The sequence below is a fragment of the Mobula birostris genome, chromosome 12, assembly GCF_030028105.1.
Source record: "Mobula birostris isolate sMobBir1 chromosome 12, sMobBir1.hap1, whole genome shotgun sequence".
In the NCBI taxonomy this organism is placed as follows: Eukaryota; Metazoa; Chordata; class Chondrichthyes; order Myliobatiformes; family Myliobatidae; genus Mobula; species Mobula birostris.
The window spans coordinates 49,170,801-49,191,765 of NC_092381.1; the positions used below are offsets into that span (position 1 = coordinate 49,170,801).

The following is a 20,965-nucleotide window of genomic DNA, read 5'->3' on the forward strand; positions in this document are numbered from 1 at the left end:
CCCCCTCCGAACAGAATTGCCAAAAACGATTTGTAGAAAAAAATCAGCACGTACACGCATGCGCACTAGTGCCTGCGCAAGGCTTCATGGGCATGGTACTCTTTCTCGGGGGTAAACACAACGTATTTGACTGCTACTCTTGTCTGTTGGCAACCCTCCCCCCCCCCCCCCCCCCAGTCAGCCGGTCCACAAGAATATTGTCAATACTAAACCGGTCTGCGTTGCAAAAAAGGTTGGAGACCCCTGTCCTATGTGCCTTCTGGCAAACTCTAACCGAGGTTTCATGTGCATTTTTTTTCAACTGTGGCTTTCTCTTTGCCACTCTCCCGGTGAAGCTCTGACTGGTGAAGCACCTGGGCAAATGTTGTTGTATGTGCAGTCTCTCCCATCTCAGTCACTGAAGCGTGTAACTCCAGAGTCATCATGGCTCTCTTGGTGGCTTCCCTCACTAGTCCTCTTCTTTCATAGTCACTCGGTTTTTGAGGACGGCCTGCTCTAGGCAGATTTACAGCTGTACCATATTCTTTCCATTTTTTTGATGATTGACTTAACTGTGCTCCGAGGGATATTCAGTGACTCTGAAATTTGCTTGTATCCATCTCCAGACTTGTACTTTCCAACAATCTTTTCATGGAGTTGTTTAGAGTATTCTCTTATCTTAATGATGTAGTTTTTGCTAGGATACTGACTCACCAGCAGTTGGACCTTCCAGATACAGGTATATTTTTACTACAATCAATTAAAACACCTTGACTGCACACAGGTGATCTCCATTTAGCTAATTATGTGACTTCTAAAACCAATTGGCTGCACCAGTGATGATTTGGTGTCTCACATTAAATGGGTGAATACTTATGCAATGAATTATTTTGCATTTTATATTTATAATTAATTTAGATCACTGTGTAGAGATCTGTTTTCGCTTTGACATGAAAGAGTCTTTTTCAATGAAAGATCATTGTCAAAAAAAGTCAAATTAAATCCACTGTGATTCAATGTTGTAAAACAATAAAACATGAAAACTTCCAAGTGGGTGAATACTTTTTATAGCACTGTATCTGGGCAATTTTTCAATGTCATCTTGGCCAGGAGCAGAATTGACTGCTCTCTGATCTGGCAATAATGCCCTTGACTGCCTGTTACTTGTAAATGATATTGACAAGTATTAATTGTTTTCTTTCAATATTTTTAGCAAACTCTAATTTTTAGATAACAATTGCATTTTAAAAATAAATCACATATCAAAATGTGTTGCAATTAAGGCTGCTGGACAATTTTTAAAAATTATGGATTTGTTTGCAGTTTTTATTGTGTTTAAACAGCCCAATGCAAAATTATTTCCTCCTGTATCCAAAGATGAAATTGAATTCTTATTGTGCTTATTCTTGTCTATGGATTTTTTTTTAATGTCCAACTTCCATTAGTCCTGCAGTTTTCAAAACTCTGTATCCCTCCAGTTCTGACCTCCTTCACATCCTTAATCTCCTCCTCAGATGCCTCAGCAGCAAGAATTCGAGCCAAAGGCATCCAGAAATCAGCAGCTTAGCACTGGATAATGGCAATCCTTGTCATTTCACGTTGGCATGTTATGTAAGAAGAAATCCCCTGATTGCAGCCATCACTGCATCCTCGTGTAGGACCTTACACTGCATGACAGACTGCAGTTTGCTGTTAACAATAGTCTTAACAATTACTTTTCTGATTTTAAAGCATGTCATTAAGGTACATAATTAAGGAATAAAAGTAATTAATGCATAATTTCCATTTTTTCTGATTTCTTTACTGTATGTAGGTTAGTTAACTGCTGTAATTGGGATCTTTTCATCAACAAAGTTGACCACATCTGCTGTCAGAATAACTAAGAGTTGCATAGCTTGAAACAGGCTAACTATGTTGCCTTTCTGATCTAATTCTGTTTGCCTGTATTTGCCTTTAACTCTGTAAACCTTTGCCATCCATGTATTCATCTGAATGTCTTAAATATTGTAAATTGTACCTACTTCTATTTCTCCCTTAGCAACTCATTTCTTTTAACCCATCACCCTCTACGTGGATTAAAAAGGTACCGTTCTAATCTTTCCCCTCTTACCTGAAACCTATGCCCGCTAGTTTCCCCTGCCCTAGGAAAAAGGCAATGACCATCTTACGCCCTCATCATTTTATATAGCTCTATAACTCCACCCTCAGCTTCTTGCTCTCTCAGTCTCCCTTTAATGTTCATTTTTCTTTCCTAAAGAAATACAATTTTAGTGTATATAACTAACATTGCCATTGATCGTGGATACTGGCCCTTCAGCCCAATTAATCTATGCTGCCCACAGTACCTACCTAACTAATCTCAATTACCCGTGTTCAACCCATATCCCTCTGGTCTGTACCCTGCATGTATCTATCCATGTGCTTAAATGATACTATTGTACTCGTCTGAAAGATTTCCTCTGGCAGCTCATTCAATATATTCAACACCCACTGCGTGAAAGTTTCTCCTCAGATCCTTTTTAAACCTCACCCCAAATCTACGCCCTCTAGTTTTGGACTCCCCAACTATGAGAAAAGCTCCCACCACGCCTCTCATGATTTTATAGACCTGTAAGATCACCCCTCATTCCACAATACTCCAAGGAATAAAGACTGAGTTTGGCAGACTTCACCCTATAATTCAGGCTCTCTAGTCTTGGCAACATCCTTCTAAATGTTTTCTGCACCCTTTCCAGTTTAACCACATCTTAACTATAACAGGATGACCAAAAGTGTACACAGTATTCCATGTATGGCCTCACCAACAATTTAACGTTGCACTCTCTAGTGGCCTATATTCACACGACAAATCCTATGCTGGTTTAATTTACCAAAATGCATCACCTGACATTTATCTGTATTGAAATCCATTTGCCAGTCCTTGGTCCACTTCCCTAACTGATCAAGATCCTCCTGCAATCAACGATAACCTTCTTCCCTGTCAACAACTTATTGCTCAAATCTTCACCTTCACATCCAAATCATTTATATAAATAACAAACAACAAAGATCCCAACACCAAACTTGTGGCATACAGGTTTAAGTTCAAATTTAAATGAAGAAGATGGCGCCAACAAACAACATGACCAAAGGCGACGCTCTTCAGACAGTTCTTTTACTTCTTTTTCTTTCAAATATGCTTCTGCTACAATTGGAACCTGTGATTCACATGTTGACGGCATGTTTTTGGACTGATTGAATGAACTGGTGATGTGCTGTCTCCAATGGAGTTTGGTGGGGTTCAGAGTGGAGTATACAGCCTGAAAGCCAAGAAGCCTGGAGCCAATAATCAACTCCATTTCTCACGGATTAAGGCATTGAGCAAGATTGAAATTAACGAGGATGAGAGCAGAAGGTGAGCGGGTTTTCAGCGCCATGTGCCTGCATTTCACTGATCTTTCTCTCCCTCCGGTTCACTGCTGCTGGAGGATGGTGCCAAGCAAGGATTAATTGATGCGTTTTGTGGTTGGACTTTGCAGTGCAGGTTATGTGTGTTTCTGGTTTCTGGTTACTCCTTTATTTATTGCTACTTTGTGTAATTTTGATCAGAGCAGATTGGCTCTGCAGCTGTGCAGTCTGCAGTCAACGAACGACACAGCGTTAAATTGAACTGAACTGAACATTCCGTGACTGTTTCAATGACTGTGGTTTTGGTGTTTTATAATCTGTTTTTTGCTCATTTTTTGCTGTTTGCACGATTTGTTCTTTTTGTGTGTGTGTGTGTTGGGTGTCTGATGTTTTCCTTGGACAGGTTCCATGGTGTTCCTTTGTCTTTGTCTGTGGGAAGACAAATCTCAGGGTTGTATACTACATACATACTTTGATAATGAATGTACTTTGAACTTAATTATCATTCAACTATACATAAATATAGTTAAATGAAACCGCGTTCTGCTGGGGCCAGGGTGCAAAACACGATACCATCATCACACAGCACATGTGGCACACATGATTATGATTCCAGAAACCCATACAGTCACAAAGAAAAAAATTAAAAGCGTAACATGCTGAGTGACATTACTGTAGATTGATGGTAAGCTGGCCCAGCTTATTCTTCGTCTGAGTGAACCGAGCACCGAGCAAACACCAAAGGGCAACATCAAGCTAACACCAGAGGGCAGCACTGAGTGAACACCAGAGGCAGTACTGCACGAAGACTGGAGGGCAGCACCAATGGGCCGGGCTAACCTCCAACACTGTACGGATTTCAGCTCGCTCACAGAGGCCCCTGGACGATTGCAACAGGTGATCCTGCGGCATCTCCAGTTTATCTTATCTCTGGAGCAACCATGATATCTCCTCGGTAAACAAAGGAGAAATAGTCATTAAAGACCACATCCATCTCCTGTGGCTCAGGACATAGATAACACTGCTGATCTCTAAGAGACCTGATCTCTTTCAAGTTCAAGTTTATTGTCATCTGACTGTGTATATATACTGTATGGAACCAAACAAAACAATGTTCCTCCAGATCACGATGTACACACAAAACATATCACACACAGCACATAAACCAAAGTATTACCATAAATAGATGAATAAAATATAATTCAAAATGCATGTACTGCACTGCACAGGTAAAACAGTAAGCAATACAATAAATAGCTTGCTGTCCTAGCGACAAGACCCCAGCAATGGCAGAGTATTCATTAGTCTCACAGCCTGTAGGAAGAAGCTGTTATCTAGTCTGGCAGTCCTAGTCCTGATGCTTCTGTACCTCCTTCCTGATGGCAGTGGATCAAAGAGATCGGGGGGTGTGTGTGGTAGGGATCATCAACAATACGTCAGGCCCTTCTTCTGCAATGCTCGTGGTATGTGTCACAAATAGAGGGGGTGAAGGAGACTCCGATTATTCTCTGGGCAGTTTTTACTATCTTAAGAAACTTACTAAGAAGTTTTACAGGGGATTTAAGGGGAAATGTTGTTACACAGAGGTTGGTTGATATCTGGAACTTGCTGCCAGATGAAGTGGTGGAATCAAATACAACCATAGTTTTTTAACTGTGTGGAAGTTGGTGGCTGGATGTTCAGTTGTCTCATGGCCTGGGGAAGAAAGCTATTTCCCATCCTAACAGTTCTTGTCCTCATGCTACAGTACCTCCTACCTGATGGTAGAGATGAAAGAAATTGTTGGACAGATTGGGGGGGGGAGGTGGTGGTGGTGGTGGTGTGGGAGATCACTGATATTGCTAAGGACAAGCGTATGCAGCGCTCCTGATAAATATCTCTGATGGGTGTAAGAGAAACCCTGATGACCCTCTCAACAGTCCTCGCAAACCTTTATAGGAACGCGTTCAGATGCCTTACAATTCCCGTACCAGATAGTGCTGCAGCTGGTCAGGATACACTCAATGGTGTTCTGTAAAAATTGATTAGAATGGGAGGGGGAAGCTTCACTCATCTTAATCTCCTCAGGAAGTGGAGATGCCGCTGTGTTTTCTTGACCAAAGAGGTGGAGTTGAGGTGAGATTGTCGATTATGTGCATTCCTAGAAACTCGGTGGTCCTAACTCTTTCCACTGAAGAGTTGTATATGTGCAGTGAGGAGTGATCAGCTTGCACCTTCCTGAAGTCCACAATCATCTGTCCACATTAAGGCCCAAGTTGTTGTGCTCGCATCATTCTGCCAGCTGCTCTACCTCCTCTCTCTATGCTATCTCATTGTTATTGATGAGGCCAGCCACTGTTGTGCCATTGTCAAGCTTGGTGATTCAGTTTGAACTGTATCTTGTAGTGCAGTCATGCATCAGCAGCTTGAACAGCAGTGGGCTGAACACTCAGCTCCGGGGAGCCCTGGTGCTCAGTGTGATGGAGCTAGAAGTGTTTCTGCCAACACGGACTGACTGGGTTTCTGTCAGGAAGTCTAGGATCCAGTAACAGAGAGAGGTGTTAAGACCCAACAAGGACAGTTTACCCACCAGCTTCCAAGGGATGACTATTAGATGCCAAGCTGAAGTCAATGAACAGCATCCTAGCATATGAGCCACGATTATCCAGGTGGGACAGGACAGAGTGGAGGGCAGAGGCTATGGCATTATCAGCTGAGTGATAAGCGAATTGGAAAGGGTCCAATGTAGCAGGAAGATGGGATTTGATGCATTCCATAACCAGCAGCTCAAAGCACTTCATTATTATTGAGGGTAATGCCACTTGACAGCAGGTATTGAGGTAAGTAACTGTCAGTTTCTTGGGTACTGGGATGATGACGGCCACCTTGAAGCCTAAGGGAATAGTGTACTGTTCCAAATAGCCAGACAGATGTTGAAGATGTCTGTTAACTGGACTGCACAGTCCCTCAGCACCCGACCAGGTATCTGATCAGGCCCTGCAACTTTATCTGGGTTGACCTTGGCTAGGTCTTCCTCACATCAGTTGTGGCCAGACAGAGTGCCTGCTCTGTGCTTTCCTCACCTACACATCGTTTTGTACATCAAACAGCATGTAAAAGACATTCAGACTACCAGGAAGAGAAGCATCACTGTTATTTACGTACAGGATGGACTTGTAGTGTGTTACTGCCCGAATGCCCTGTCATATATGCCTCATGTCTCTATTGTTAGAGAAATGGCTGTATATTTTTTGTGAATAATCTTGCTTTGCTTTCTTTATGGCACAAGAAAACACAGCTCATGCTGACCTGAGAACTGTCTTATTCCCCTGATTTGAAAGCAGCATCCCGATCTCTTAGCCGTGCCCGGACCTCTACTGTCAATCATGGGTTCTGATTAGCCCCCAGACAGATGTGCTTAATTGCGATGACGTCCTTTGTACTTCTCTATATACCAGTCACAGATTTCACGTATTTGTCGATGTTAATATAAGGATTGGAGGTATCCACCTCCCTGAACATGTCGCAGTCTGTGTTTTCAACAGTCCTGCAATACTAAGGTTGCTCCTTCTGGCCAAGTCTTTATCTCTCTTTGAATTTGGCCACCCTTTTAGGACCGTTATAGAACCTTTTGGTACTTTCCTTAATTTTACCTAACCGATCCATCTTACACCCTCTCTTTATCCTCCTCATTTCTCTCTTAAGATTATTCTTCATCCTTTCGTAATCATCAAGATATTCACTTGTCCCCAACCTCCTAAGCTCAATATATGCATCTTTTACGTTGAAGGGAGCTTCAGCATCTTATCAGCAAAGGTTCCCTGAACTTGCCAGGTTTGCTCTTCACCCTTGTAGGAACATGTTGCTCCTGACTCTTGATATCACACTCTTAAAAGCCTACCACTTGTCACTTGTTCCTTTTCCTTCAAACAGGCTCACCCAATTGGCCTCTGCCAAATTTTGCTTAATTTCCCCAAAGTTAGCCGTACTTCAGGTTTGGGCCCTAACCTGTGGCCCTTTTCCATCACTGTCTTAAAACTAATAGAATTCTAGTCACTAGAGCCAAAGTGCTTCCTGACTGCACTTCAGTTACCTGCCCTGCCTCATTCCCAGCACTTGGACCACTTACTCAGCTTCTCACACTGGAGTCTCTTGGGCCAAAGACTCAAATCTCCACTCCTACAATGACCATTCTTCTTATCTCTACCTTCTTATTAGCTGCTGTTAGTAGCAAATCAACTGTTATTTAAAAGAGCAATCTTGCCTCTTCCAAATTTCTGTAAAGTGGAACTCACAAGCAAGCTCAACAGCAAAACACATAATGAGCTTTCCTTGACCTGTGCATCAGATTTTTTTGTGGATTTTGCAGTTGCGTCTTTAGTGCAAGACAGGCAGAATAGCAGAATCCTTTCTGCACAAAACATAATCTAGTTGACAAGGAACCTGGACTGTGTTTTCTCTGGCGTTTTAACTCTGATGAGTTAAACCAGAGTCTGTCTTTACTCAATATCCACACATATTCATCATGTAAAATTATCTGTGGGGAGAATTCTGGCTCTTGTTCGTCTTCCTATACTCATAATTTGAAAATAAATACTGAAAAATCTTTCAAAGACTGCTGTTGTCTGACATGTGCATTTGGGTGCCTATCTTACAGATGTTGAGAGAGTAGTGTTTTGAATACTTTCATATGATATAACACTGATTTTGTAATTAGCAAGCTATTCTTTGTCTAGACTCACATTAAAGTTTGCTACTTGGAAAAAATTGATATAATTTTAAGGACAATAGGTGCAGTAAGGCAAACAAACTATTTGTTCATAGAGAGGACTAATTTGTCATGCAAGGACTGTAAGAGAGTCAAACTGCAATGTATCCAAACTAAAACTGGTATTAGATGTTGTGTACTATTAGAAATGCAGTAGACTGCCATGAGAGCAGCTTCGGATAATTTGTAGAAGTTTTAATGCTTATGCCAGAATATGCTGCCAGACTTTATTTAAAATGAATAGTTAATTGATTTCAATTCCTATTATGAAGCCTGGAACCTAAAAGTCTCAATAATGTTGCACTGTTGTTACGGATATGTTTTGCTTTTAGTTTTTTTTCCCTAAAAAATGCATACATAAGTTGTTATTTTTCTTCATTGTTCTCTTCTATTGCACTGTGCACAATAATAAAATTAATTTGTGTAATACAGGTTAATCTGCATAATTTCACAAATAAACTGGTGTTACCTAATTTGTTTATCTCAATTTAAGTCCTATTTACTTTTTATTTTAATAAAACTGAGCCTTTTCCTTTACACTACCAATTTGCACTTGGATGATTTTAAGTAACTTTGACAGCTATCCTGACCATGGCCCTCCAAGAGTGTGGTTTTGTTCTTGTTACATAAGGCATCCATCTTACTTTTTATAATTTAGATTTTATACAGAGCCCTCTACACCAACAAAATGGGAAGAGATCCATCAACGAGTAATGAATGTTTTGAAGACGAACAGTGCAAGGCAAAGGCTGACATTTGTAAGTAGTGCAAGAATTTGACTCAAGATTTTTTAACAAAAAAAGCACACTTGGAGATCATATAGCCAATCTAAAGGTCATTTAAAAAAAAAGTAGATTAAATGTGGAAAACTAAATGATTGTAAATGCCACACATCAATCATTGGCAAAATGGATGGCAAGTCTACTTTCAAGCCTTTCTTAATAGAATATGCTGCAGATATCTGAGAGCATTTTGGCTGACAGATTCCTCCCAGGATTTCCAGTATTATTATTTCTTCCTATGGTGCATAGATAATTCTGATCAAGACAGTATTGAGTGGTATTTTGGAGTGCGGTGGGTGGGCAACAGACAAGAAGCTTCTTTTATTTGTATCTAAAACTGGCATTGTGCTTTTACCTACAGGCCCGGTCCATTTAAGATCCCTGCTAAACTTTAGTTTATCTATGTGTGCACAGAAGACAATAACCCTGAAGATTGCCCGCATTGACATAAAAAAATAACATAAGTCAATTTTCTGAATGTTGCTGCTATTAGACCTGAACTCGCTTGATCAAAAAGATCTCTTCCATTCTGTTCTTTTCCTCCTTGCTTCGAAGACAGTCAATATCTACTCCAACCACTGATTCTTCTACCAATCTCCTTTTCCAGGATTTGTTCCCTGCTTCCATCCACTCATCTGGAAGCATGATCACTTCTTCCCCAACTCTTCACCTAACTCCTCTGGGAAGTTACGTGATAGAACAGCCTAATGTTTCAGATAAGCTGTAAAAGATAAGGAATTATTTTTTAAGTTGGAATAGATTCAAGAGAAGTTTCAATATATGTTCTTGATATTTAAGATTAGTTTTTGAACAATTAATCTGCGATATAGGTCTTCTCCAGGTTATGGCAGTTTCTGAGATCAGTTCATAACCCAGACAGTTCACAACTTAGAAATGCACCTACTAGCCAAGTTTGTTACAACAAAGCAGAAAGAATCGACATCGCTGGGTTTTCCCAAATGACTAGCTAATCTGAAAAGGCATTTTAAATCTCATTTTGCCGGTCTTAAAAATAAGGCTGATGTTAACAAATTTAGCCTGAGCCTGTCTCAGGCTAATAATAATATTCTTCTGAAAGGTTTTACTGCAAATGAATTTTTAAATGCTATTGATGGTTTCGAGAAGTATACTGCTCCTGGTCCGAATGGTGTGTCTTTAGATAGCATCTGTAAAATGGGGATCAATATGTTAACTAGGATGTATTCTCTTTGGGTTTGATGTGGCAAAATTCCAGTTAGTGCAGCAGCTGGCAAATCCATCCCGGCAGTCTTCAAATGCTCATTCATATGTACGAACTATGCATAAATTGCACGTTCAAAACTTGGGGAGTATTGATCATTGTAATTTTCTAATGTTCCTTCCTTGGCAATACTGGAGTTTTTTTTAATAACATAAAATTTGATAAGCTGGTTAGAGTCAATGTTTAGAGTCTGCTCTGGGAAAAAGAACTCGGCTAATTAGCTATAGCTTTAGCATGTATATTTGCATATCTAAGAGCACTGACAATTCTTTATGACTAAAATAGTGAAGCTGTTGATTACCATCTTTTCTCATTGTTTTCACGCTGAAGGATTCTACAGCTGACACAGATTATCTTTTGGGTAGAAGATCTGTCTCGTCTATTGATTCACTGAAGGATACAACAGAACATCTCAGGTACAGAAGACTTTTAATTTTCTAGTTCATTTGTAAGTTCATTTTCAAATTCTGACGTATTGAAACTCTTCAGATGGTTTCCAAGGAAGACAAAGTTATTTTAACTAGCTAGGTACCAGCTGGTGGTGGTGTGGCATCAGCGCTGGACTGCGTAGTGGAGGTTCTGAAGTTCATATCCAGCCGGCTCCCCCCGGCACGCTTTCCATCCATGCGGGGTTAAGAGCTAGCAACTGGTGATCTCTTTTGGGGGAAAAAAAACTCACCCGGCAGAAGGCAATGACAAACCACTGCTGTAACTTGCTTCGTACGCGAATTCCAACTACGTCAGAACGGTGTGGGAGGAAGTCGTCCGCTACCCGGAAAAATTCCGGATGCGACCTACATTAAATTAAAAAGGTATTAATGCTGACATACCTAACTGGAGTTATTCAAATCAGTCATTTCCTGATTATCTAGATACCCACTAAAACTTAAGTGTATTTTAAAATGGTTGCCATTAATTATTTAGAGTCAAAGGCAGGAAATTTATGATGGATAATGAGGAAATGTCTGTGGTGGTATCCCTAGTTGTATTTCTTTAGTTCCTGTTTATTTGCTTGAGAAAGGTTTGAATCTCTCAACTGATTTCTATATATTGCCTTTGTCAGGGGCTTTCTAAGGGTTAATCTTAATTTTAATTATACTGAAATGAGTTTTAATTTACTCGCTTGCTTCATAATACATGAATGCAAAGGATCAGAAAGACAACTTCAGTCATTGGGAAGATCCTTTGCTGGTGGAGCAACTTATTTCATAACTTGGCTTAAACCCCCTGTGAAAAGCCAGTTTCTGTCAGCTGCCTTGATTTTGGAAATCCACATTACAAGACTAATTGGAAGAATTCCCAAGAAATTTCTTGGCATGTTTTTTTTTTGCCCTGAATGGCCGTAAGACTTTTTTCACTACCTCACTTGGCCTCAGTGGCCTAAATATTGCACGGCTTCTGTTTTCACCCTGAGGAATTCCCTGTTACTTATTAGATATGTAACCTATGACAAATCTTATAGTTGTTGAAAGTGAAACCACTGTGCAAACATTATATATGGGTCTTGCAATTTTTCCTTTAAAATATTTTCCCTACTTAGTAACAAGTTATGTATTTCTGGAGTGTATTTATTAACTTTAGAATTGATAAATTGTGAGTATTAAATATGAATCTACAATCAGATAATCAATCTTTCTGTCCAAATAGTTCAGCACTCCAGCATAACGCGTCTGTACATCTGGATGATGGTGATTATTGGTCGAATCGTGCTGCTCTTTATAAAGGAAAGTCTCACAGGGCAATTTTTGAAGAAAGTCTGGAAAAGATCTATAGAAATATGTACAAGAAAGCTGCTGACAACACATGAGGATTATATAGACCAGTATATTTAGACCGGTCGTAACAGAAATGGTGCTTTTTCCTATTCAGTGTGTGAGCATTATCGTTGATAAATGGTAATCAATAATTGTTTGTATTATTAGCTTTTTTTGTGTATGCAGCAAGAATTAATGATACTTGGGTTTTACACCAAAATATTAATTTATATTGTGACTTACTACTTGAAGAGTTTGGAAAAAATGATATTTGATAATAAGATACTTGAAATATACAAAACAAAGTAAATATTTAGATCAAAGTTAAGATGATGGGGGAAAAAATCTCTGCCTGATATCAAAAAAACATTCACTCAAAAGTATGGCACATTGCATTGATTAACCATGTTATGTAAAAGATTGACTGTCAGTAAAAGGCAAAGGTTTGCATTTATGGAATATTGATTTCCAGGAAGTGTAAATGTATTTAAAAGGTCTTGTTTTGTATATATTAAACATTATGTATTAATATTTATATCATTTTAGTATTCACATATATTTACTTATTATTAACAGCTTCAAATTATGGGTTTTGTTTTGTAGTTATTGTAGCAAAGGTATCTTTACCATTTTTTTCATTGAATAACTATATTACATTATAAGAGATCTAAGTGTTTATATATGGCTTAATTGGTAAACTTACTGGGCCTACAGAATGCTTATTTTGTGTATGTGGATTGTAATTTCCTTACCTAAATATTTCAAAATATAATGGCGTTTACAGAATTTATTTTTCATGAAGTTTGTTTGTCGTATTTCATCTTATTCCATAATCTTGTTTATTCTTGTCCTCATTTAGTATTCATAAAATATTTAGAGAATTAGTTAAAATGGTGCAAATTTTCCTTCTAGATTTATTGCCTATGAATATTCTTTTCTGTGATTGAACAGCTGGTTGACAGAGGTCTCTTTTAGCAGAGATTTGATGGCAAACAAATTTGGAAAAAGAGTATTCTGCAGCACCGAGATTAGTAGATCTGTTTTGTGTGGATTTCTTCTTTGTCGCCAGCAAGCTGTGTTAATTCACTACTGGCCACAAATCTGTCATAATAATTTCTTGATGTTATTAAAATTTAAATTATGGCTAATTTAGATTCTTAAATTATGTTTTTTTTTACTAAATACTATTTTTAATTGTGGGAAGAATAATTTACAGTCTAATAAATGATTCCTGAATATAATGAGTATCATTTGACAATGACTTGCATGGGAATTTTCTCAATGTTCTGTTATGACCTTGGGGAAAAGCACTATGAAAGGAATTCTGATTTGTTTTATATAGAGAATAGAATGATTACGATGCCACCATGTAACTGGTTTGTGAACTAATGCCATAATGTGGTATTTTTTTATAAAATAAATAAAGGGAAAATCGTGGCAATAAAATAGCAAACAGCATCTTTTGCAAGAGAAACAGAATTGACCTTTCATGACCAGTTCAGATAATAGGTAATTGACCGAAAATACTGATTCTTCCTGTCACCTTGGATGCTCCCTGAGCTCCTGAGCATTTCCAGTATTTTCTATTTTTTATTTCAGATATCCACAGTACTTTAATTTTGTTTTGCTAAGAGGTTTTGGATGATAGAAAATTAAGTAACTGATTAAGTTTAGAGGAACTTGGATTATGTTGGCTGATGGTCTGTTCATTTATTTTCACTTTTTGTGTTTGTCAGCTGTAAATATAACTGACCAAATTTAGTTATGATTTCAATTTAGCGATTTCAAATTAGCACAATTAATTTTAATGTCTTTCATAATTGGTTTGCATGAAAAAACTCATCCGATTTTAAGTGATTGCATCATGTCTTAGGCACCCTATTTTACATTAGTGAGAATGGTTTCTCATCGTACTGTGCAGCAGCTGTTTTTCTGTAATAATGGAGCCTACATGTAGCAGAAATGCATTGCTTTGCCTTCACAGAGTCAGAGCAAGTTCAAAATGTTACCATTAAACTGTCTTAACATTTGTTAGTAATAGGAAGTCATCAACAGCAGAAGTTTATCTCTTGGCTGATTTTGCACTACTGACTTTTCCAAAGTACTTATAATAATGTGTGCAGAATAACTGCTCTATTATGCAGATGGTTTAGTTTACACTGGTGGGAGAAAGATGGATACTTATCCAAAACTGCATAATGTAGAGAACTCATTAAAAAAAAGACCTAAAAAACTAATATACCATATACAGTAAAGTGTGCTGAAATTCTACAATGTAAGGTTCATGGGTCAATTTTTGGAACAGTCACGGCAGTGGCATCAAAAATCTTTGAATGGGCACTCCATTTCACAGACACAGACGCTTTGTGTAAGTGATGGGCATTCTCAGGGGGGCACAAGAGGTCATCAGAACAGAAATTCAGTACTAATAGAAAGAGGTGGGCGAAGCAATCAGTGTCTTAATTGATGTCACAAGGACTTTTGACACTGGGGCCAATAAGTCTGATTGAGAGACAGAGTTATACCACATGGATGAAGACTGTGTGGTCCATGCTTGATGAAGGACAAATAAAATGAATGCCAAAAGGAAATAAATAAGGTCATGGTGTTCATTAGTTTAACGTAATTGTGACTTACACTGTAATTATCCCAAGTCCAAATTATGCAAAGGTCTTGCTCTACCGATTATAAGCTGTCTTGATTTGAGCTTTGATCTATTGATATGTGGTCCTCAAGAATATCAGACCTGGATGTGAAGTGGATAAGGATCTCTCCTCATTGCCATTTGCCATGATCATCCTCTTGCTTCATCCTGCTCCTCTTCCTCCAGTTGTTGTGCAGCACGACTGTTGCGCTGTTGTAGCAAGGTTGATTGGCATGCTGCAAGTTATCAGAAAGAATGAAGTCCTCACTGGAGTATAGTGTGGAGCATCTTTTGACCAGTCCAGACAATGGATCTCATCTTGAGGAGCCCTGTGGTATGCTTCAGCAAACACCTGTTGAACACATGGCAGCAGTTTCAATTGCACATTCCAGACTGAGACACAGCGTGAGCCCCCAGTGAAGCATCCATCCTTTTGGCTGAAACTGTCGACATATAGAAACATAGAAAATAGGTGCAGGAGTAGGCCATTCGGCCCTTCGAGCCTGCACCGCCATTTATTATGATCATGGCTGATCATCCAACTCAGAACCCCGCCCCAGCCTTCCCTCCATATCCCCTGATCCCCATAGCCACAAGGGCCATATCTAACTCCCTCTTAAATATAGCCAATGAACTGGCCTCAACTGTTTCCTGTGGCAGAGAATTCCACAGATTCACCACTCTCTGTGTGAAGAAGTTTTTCCTAATCTCGGTCCTAAAAGGCTTCCCCTTTATCCTCAAACTGTGACCCCTTGTTCTAGACTTCCCCAACATCGGGAACAATCTTCCTGCGTCTAGCCTGTCCAATCCCTTTAGGATTTTATACGTTTCAATCAGATCCCCGCTCAATCTTCTAAATTCCAACAAGTACAAGCCCAGTTCATCCAGTCTTTCTTCATATGAAAGTCCTGCCATCCCAGGAATCAATCTGGTGAACCTTCTTTGTACTCCCTCTATGGCAAGGATGTCTTTCCTCAGATTAGGGGACCAAAACTGCACACAATACTCCAGGTGTGGTCTCACCAAGGCCTTGTACAACTGCAGTAGTACCTCCCTGCTCCTGTACTCGAATCCTCTCGCTATAAATGCCAGCATACCATTGGCCTTTTTCACCGCCTGCTGTACCTGCATGCCCACTTTCAATGACTGGTGCATAATGACACCCAGGTCTCATTGCACCTCCCCTTTTCCTAATCGGCCACCATTCAGATAATAATCTGTTTTCCTATTTTTGCCACCAAAGTGGATAACTTCACACTTATCCACATTAAATTGCATCTACCATGAATTTGCCCACTCACCCAACCTATCCAAGTCACTCTGCATCCTCTTAGCATCCTCCTCACAGTACCTCAGGATGAATGAGTCTTGCAAGCTTTCCCAATGAATGGGTTTAACTACAAGGATTACTTAACAAAACGTTAGAAATACCCAGAAGGTCACGCATCACCTATGGAAAGAGCAGCAGAGTTATCATGTCATATTGTTGACCTTTCTAGCATGCAGTGCATTTTGCAATTTTTTAATTCTTTGTTGGTGGACATATGCTATCAAGACATTCAGATTGCTAGATTTTCATGTGTGGAGTCCAGAGTGATGAGTGAGGTTTATTTACTCAGAATTTTTTGGAAGCCACAGGATTGCCCAGTTTGTGTGACCATGATGCCTCTTGGAGCCTGCATTTTAGACATTCCCTCTAATTGTGACATTCCACATAAGTTAATATTTCTTGCATTTTGTTGTCTACAATGGTACAAACAGGATAAGCTGAATTCAATATTGAGTCCTGACACTGTTGTCAGTCACTGTAGTTTTCCACTCAACTCTCACTCATGCTGACTTACAGTATCTGTTTGTAGCATCCTCACTGCTCTAAAGAAACAGTATAAGTTTGAAAACCTCATCTTTCAGTGAGGCACATTGCAACCTTCAGGACTCAATATTGAATTTAACAATTTGAGATCATTTGCTTTCTTTGTATCAGAAGTGACCAGTTCTATAGTAAGATTATTCATCTGAAATAGTAACTCATTTTGACTCTCTCCGCAGGCACTGTCGGATCTGCTAGGCATTTCCAACATTCTACTTTTGGTTTCAGTTCTCTGCACAGATTTGGCCTGGACCACAGTTTTTTAACGTTCCTTTTGTTTTCTCCTTTCGTCACTGCTAATGTGTATCAATCAACAGATGTTGTGTGCGTATCACCACAGTAAACCTGACTTCCATAAGACTATAAGACCATAAGACATAGGAGCAGAATTAGGCCATTCAGGCCATCGTCTGCTTCACCATTCCATCATGGCTGATCCCAGATCCCACTCAACCCCATACACCCGTCTTCTTGCCATATCCTTTGATGCCTTGACCGATCAGGAAACGATCAACTTCCTCCTTAAATATACGCATGGATTTGTGCACCACAGCATGTGGCAGAGCATTCAACAGATTTACTACACTCTGGCTAAAAAAATTCATCCTTACCTCTGTTCTAAAGCATCACCCCTCACTTTTAAGGTTGTGTCCTCTATTTCTGGATAACCCCACCACAGGAAATATCCTCTAGACATCCACACTATCTAGTCCTTTTAACATTCAGTAGGTTTCAATGAGATCCCCTGCATTCTTCTAAATTTCAGTGAGTACATTAGAGGAGATATGTCCTTTACCCTGTCTCTCTCCTTCACCCTCTCTATAACTTAAACTGACTGGTTTACTGGCTTTTACAGTTCTGAATGATAATTTACACTCTTTCCATAGGCATTGTCTAACCTGCCGAATATTTCTGTGTTTTTCAGGTTTCCAGGACTTGTAGTTTTCTGAATTTTAATAAAATATTGTAGATATTTGAAAACTGTATCGGTCTCTGCCATTCCTTTGGGATCATCAGATGCATGGAGAGGGGGAGCTTGCTACATGGGCAACAGCTTTCTCTCTAGATGGTACTATGCATGTGGATATGGATATTCAGTGTGCATATGGTACTATATGGATATATCCATATCTAAACAGCTGGGACACAAAATCCATGGTCAACCCTGACTGACCGACCCAAAGTTCAAAGTAAATTTATTATCAAAGTATGTATGTATGGTACCATATACTGTCTTGTGATTCATTTTCTTCCAGGTATTTACAGGAAAAATAAGAAATTTAGCATTGATAGAAAAACCATACATAAACAGAAAAAGACTGACAAACAACCAAAGGGCAAGAGAAGGCACACTGCAAATATATCAAAAACAATACTGAGAACACAAGTTGGCAAGAGTCAGTGAAAGTGAGTCTGTAGTCATAGAATCAGTTCAGAGTTGTGGTAAGTAAAATTCAGTAGTTCAGGAGCCTGATGGTTGTAGGGTTGTTACTGAACCTGGTGATGTGAGGCCTAAGGCTTCTATATCTCTTGCCCAATGACAGTGAGAGGGCATAGCCTGGATGGTAGGGTCTTTGATGATGGGTGCTATTTTCTTGTGACAGTGCTCCATGTCCATGTATTCAGTGGTGGGGAGGGCTTTGTCTGACAGACTGGGCTATGTCCACCACTTTGTGTAACTGTTTCCATTCCTGGGCATTGGCATTCCCAGGTCATGATGCAATCAGTTAGGATACTCTCCACTGTGCATCTATATAAGTTTGTCGAAGTTTTTGGCAAGCCCTAATCTCTAATTTTGAAGCCTGATTCCCTCCTTTCCTTTTACTCCATAGCTTGATGCTAGAATCATGTAAAATCTATTAATCAAGACAAAATCGTTCTGATATAAAAATAATGTTTTACTTCACATAGAAATTGCTATAGGAAATGTATTTGTTGTGAAATTTGATTTATCATATGGAAGTACATATGCAGGCAAACTACATTTGAAAATTTGTTTTCTTTCTACTTCAGGCAATCAAGAATAATGTTTGTAGCAACCAGTCATAGTCATACTTTACTGATCCCGGGGGAAATTGGTTTTCATTACAGTTGCACCATAAATAATAAATAGTAATAGAACCATAAATAGTTAAATAGTAATATGTAAGTTATGCCAGTAAATTATGAAATAAGTCCAGGACCAGCCTATTGGCTCAGGGTGTCTGACCCTCCAAGGGAGGAGTTGTAAAGTTTGATGGACACAGGCAGGAATGACTTCCTATGATGCTCTGTGTTGCATCTCGGTGGAATGAGTCTCTGGCTGAATGTACTCCTGTGCCCACCCAGTACATTATGTAGTGGATAGGAGACACTGACCAAGATGCAACTTGCAAGATGCAACATGCAACTTAGACAGCATCCTCTTTTCAGACACCACTGTGAGAGAGTCCAGTTCCATCCCCACAACATCACTAGCCTTACGAATGAGTTTGTTGATTCTATTGGTGTCTGCTGCCCCAGCGCACAACAGCAAACATGATAGCACTGGCCACCACAGACTCGTAGAACATCCTCAGCATTGTCTGGCAGATGTTAAAGGACCTCAGTCTCCTCAGGAAATAGAGACGGCTCTGTCCCTTCTTGTAGACAGCCTCAGTGTTCTTTGACCAGTCCAGTTTATTGTCAATTCGTATCCCCAGGTATTTGTAATCCTCCACCATGTCCACACTGACTCCCTGGATGGAAACAGAGGTCACTGGTACCTTAGCTCTCCTCAGGTCTACCAGCAGCTCCTTAGTCTTTTTCACATTAAGCTGCAAATAATTCTGCTCACACCATGTGACAGAAGTTTCCCACTGTAGCCCTGTACTCAGCCTCATCTCCCTTGCTGATGCATCCAACTATGGCAGAGTCATCCGAAAACTTCTGAAGATGACAAGACTGTGCAGTAGTTGAAGTCCGAGCTGTAAATGGTGAAGAGAAAGGGAGACAAGACAGACAAAAACTGAAAACTAATGCACATCACTAAAAGGGTTTTTTTTTAAATTTGCCTGTTTTGCTGAGCACATTACTGAAAAAAGTATCCTGAACACAAGCAAAAAGTAGGAACCAAAATTTGAATGCTTAGATAATGTTCATTAAACAATATATTTTCTGAATGCTCTCCATTTTAAATGACAAACGTTTTCAACTAACAGCCCAGGAATTTCAACAAAAAAAAATTAACACTTTTCTAGGTTGGGTACAATTAAGGACCTGATGAAACTCTTGAGAAAGAATTCTCATGACTGCTACAATGGTACAGCATTATTGCAGTGCTGGAGCTTGTCTGGCACTTCAGCAGTGGAATAGTTGGGAGTGCCTCATCTAGACATGAGTGTCTTAGAAATCAAATTAGCTGTGCCAATGAATACTTTATATACAGGACTTTAACTGCTAAATGTTCTGGCCAGAAAGGTGGAAAAAGAGACAGGAACAAATATTTCCTTCTTTAATGGGAGCAACTCTGGCTGTTATCGGTCTTCTGAGTTCTGAGGGGTACTACCACTTTTCACCATGGCACACTGAAGGAGTGAACACACAGACTTGAGGGCTGGAAATCTGCCAGGTACCCAAGGTCTCAATTCCAATTCCCTTTCCAAGTTTTGAGCTAGAAAGGCTTTTTGTAAATCTCACCATGAGGGAAATAGAGATGAGCTGGTGTCAGATATCATTGGTCAGAATTTCTTTTTTTATTGCTATCCTGTTCAGTCTTCAAGGTGAACCTTGCCCATTATATTACTTGCCCATAAGAAAACAGAATTGGTGGTAAATCATAGAGCTTGAATTAATTATATATGCATACTGAAGTAATTTATTACTCAGAAACATTCTTAGTACCACCTGGACAAGCCAGCGAGCACTGTGAGGGTCATGTTTTTTGACTTCTCCAGTGCGTTCAACACCATCCGCCCTGCTCTGCTGGGGGAGAAGCTGACAGCGATGCAGGTGGATGCTTCCCTGGTCTCATGGATTCTTGATTACCTGACCGGCAGACCACAGTACGTGTGCTTGCAACACTGTGTGTCCGACAGAGTGATCAGCAGCACTCATCACTCGCACACGATTGATTTTATAAAGCCCGTGACAACCGTGGCATCTTCGTTCAGTTCCTCTGATGAGTCCTTAAACACGGTCCAATCCACCCACACAAAGCAATCCTGTAGCCATTTATCAGCCTCCTGCGACCTCCTCTTTGTTGTCCTTATCTTGGGAGTCTGGCTATTTAGCCACTGCCTGTCCTGTAAAAAGAGGACAGCCAGGTGGTCAGATTTCCCAAATGCGGTCTAGGGATGGAATGGTAGGTATTCCTAATCACAGTGTAACAGTTTGTTGTCAAACTAGCAAAACAGTAAAGTGCTGCTGCAGCCATGGCTCTTTGTCAAAACAGTTCACCGGCATATCTGCTTTTTGTTGCTTCGTTTCTACCCATGTTATTACCATTGTCAAGCCACTCACTTGAGAATTCCAGAGACAAACACAATTGATAAATAGTCTAAATGCTGATTACGAAAGCCTTGTGCAGCATTCCAAAAGAGAAA

The 20,965-nt window shown here is 39.7% G+C and overlaps 1 protein-coding gene across 2 annotated transcripts in view; it reads left to right on the forward strand.

Moving 5' to 3' along the window:
- Positions 1 to 13,123, forward strand: part of spata6 (spermatogenesis associated 6) — a 74,091-nt gene extending 60,968 nt beyond the window's left edge. For both annotated transcript variants that reach the window (XM_072273769.1, XM_072273770.1), the window contains exons 11-13: positions 8,772 to 8,871; positions 10,466 to 10,551; positions 11,783 to 13,123. In XM_072273769.1, coding sequence (XP_072129870.1) covers positions 8,772 to 8,871; positions 10,466 to 10,551; positions 11,783 to 11,942 — 346 coding nt within the window. In that variant the 3' untranslated portion in view covers positions 11,943 to 13,123. The remainder of the gene's footprint in view (positions 1 to 8,771; positions 8,872 to 10,465; positions 10,552 to 11,782) is intronic.
- The last annotated feature ends 7,842 nt before the right edge of the window (positions 13,124 to 20,965 follow it).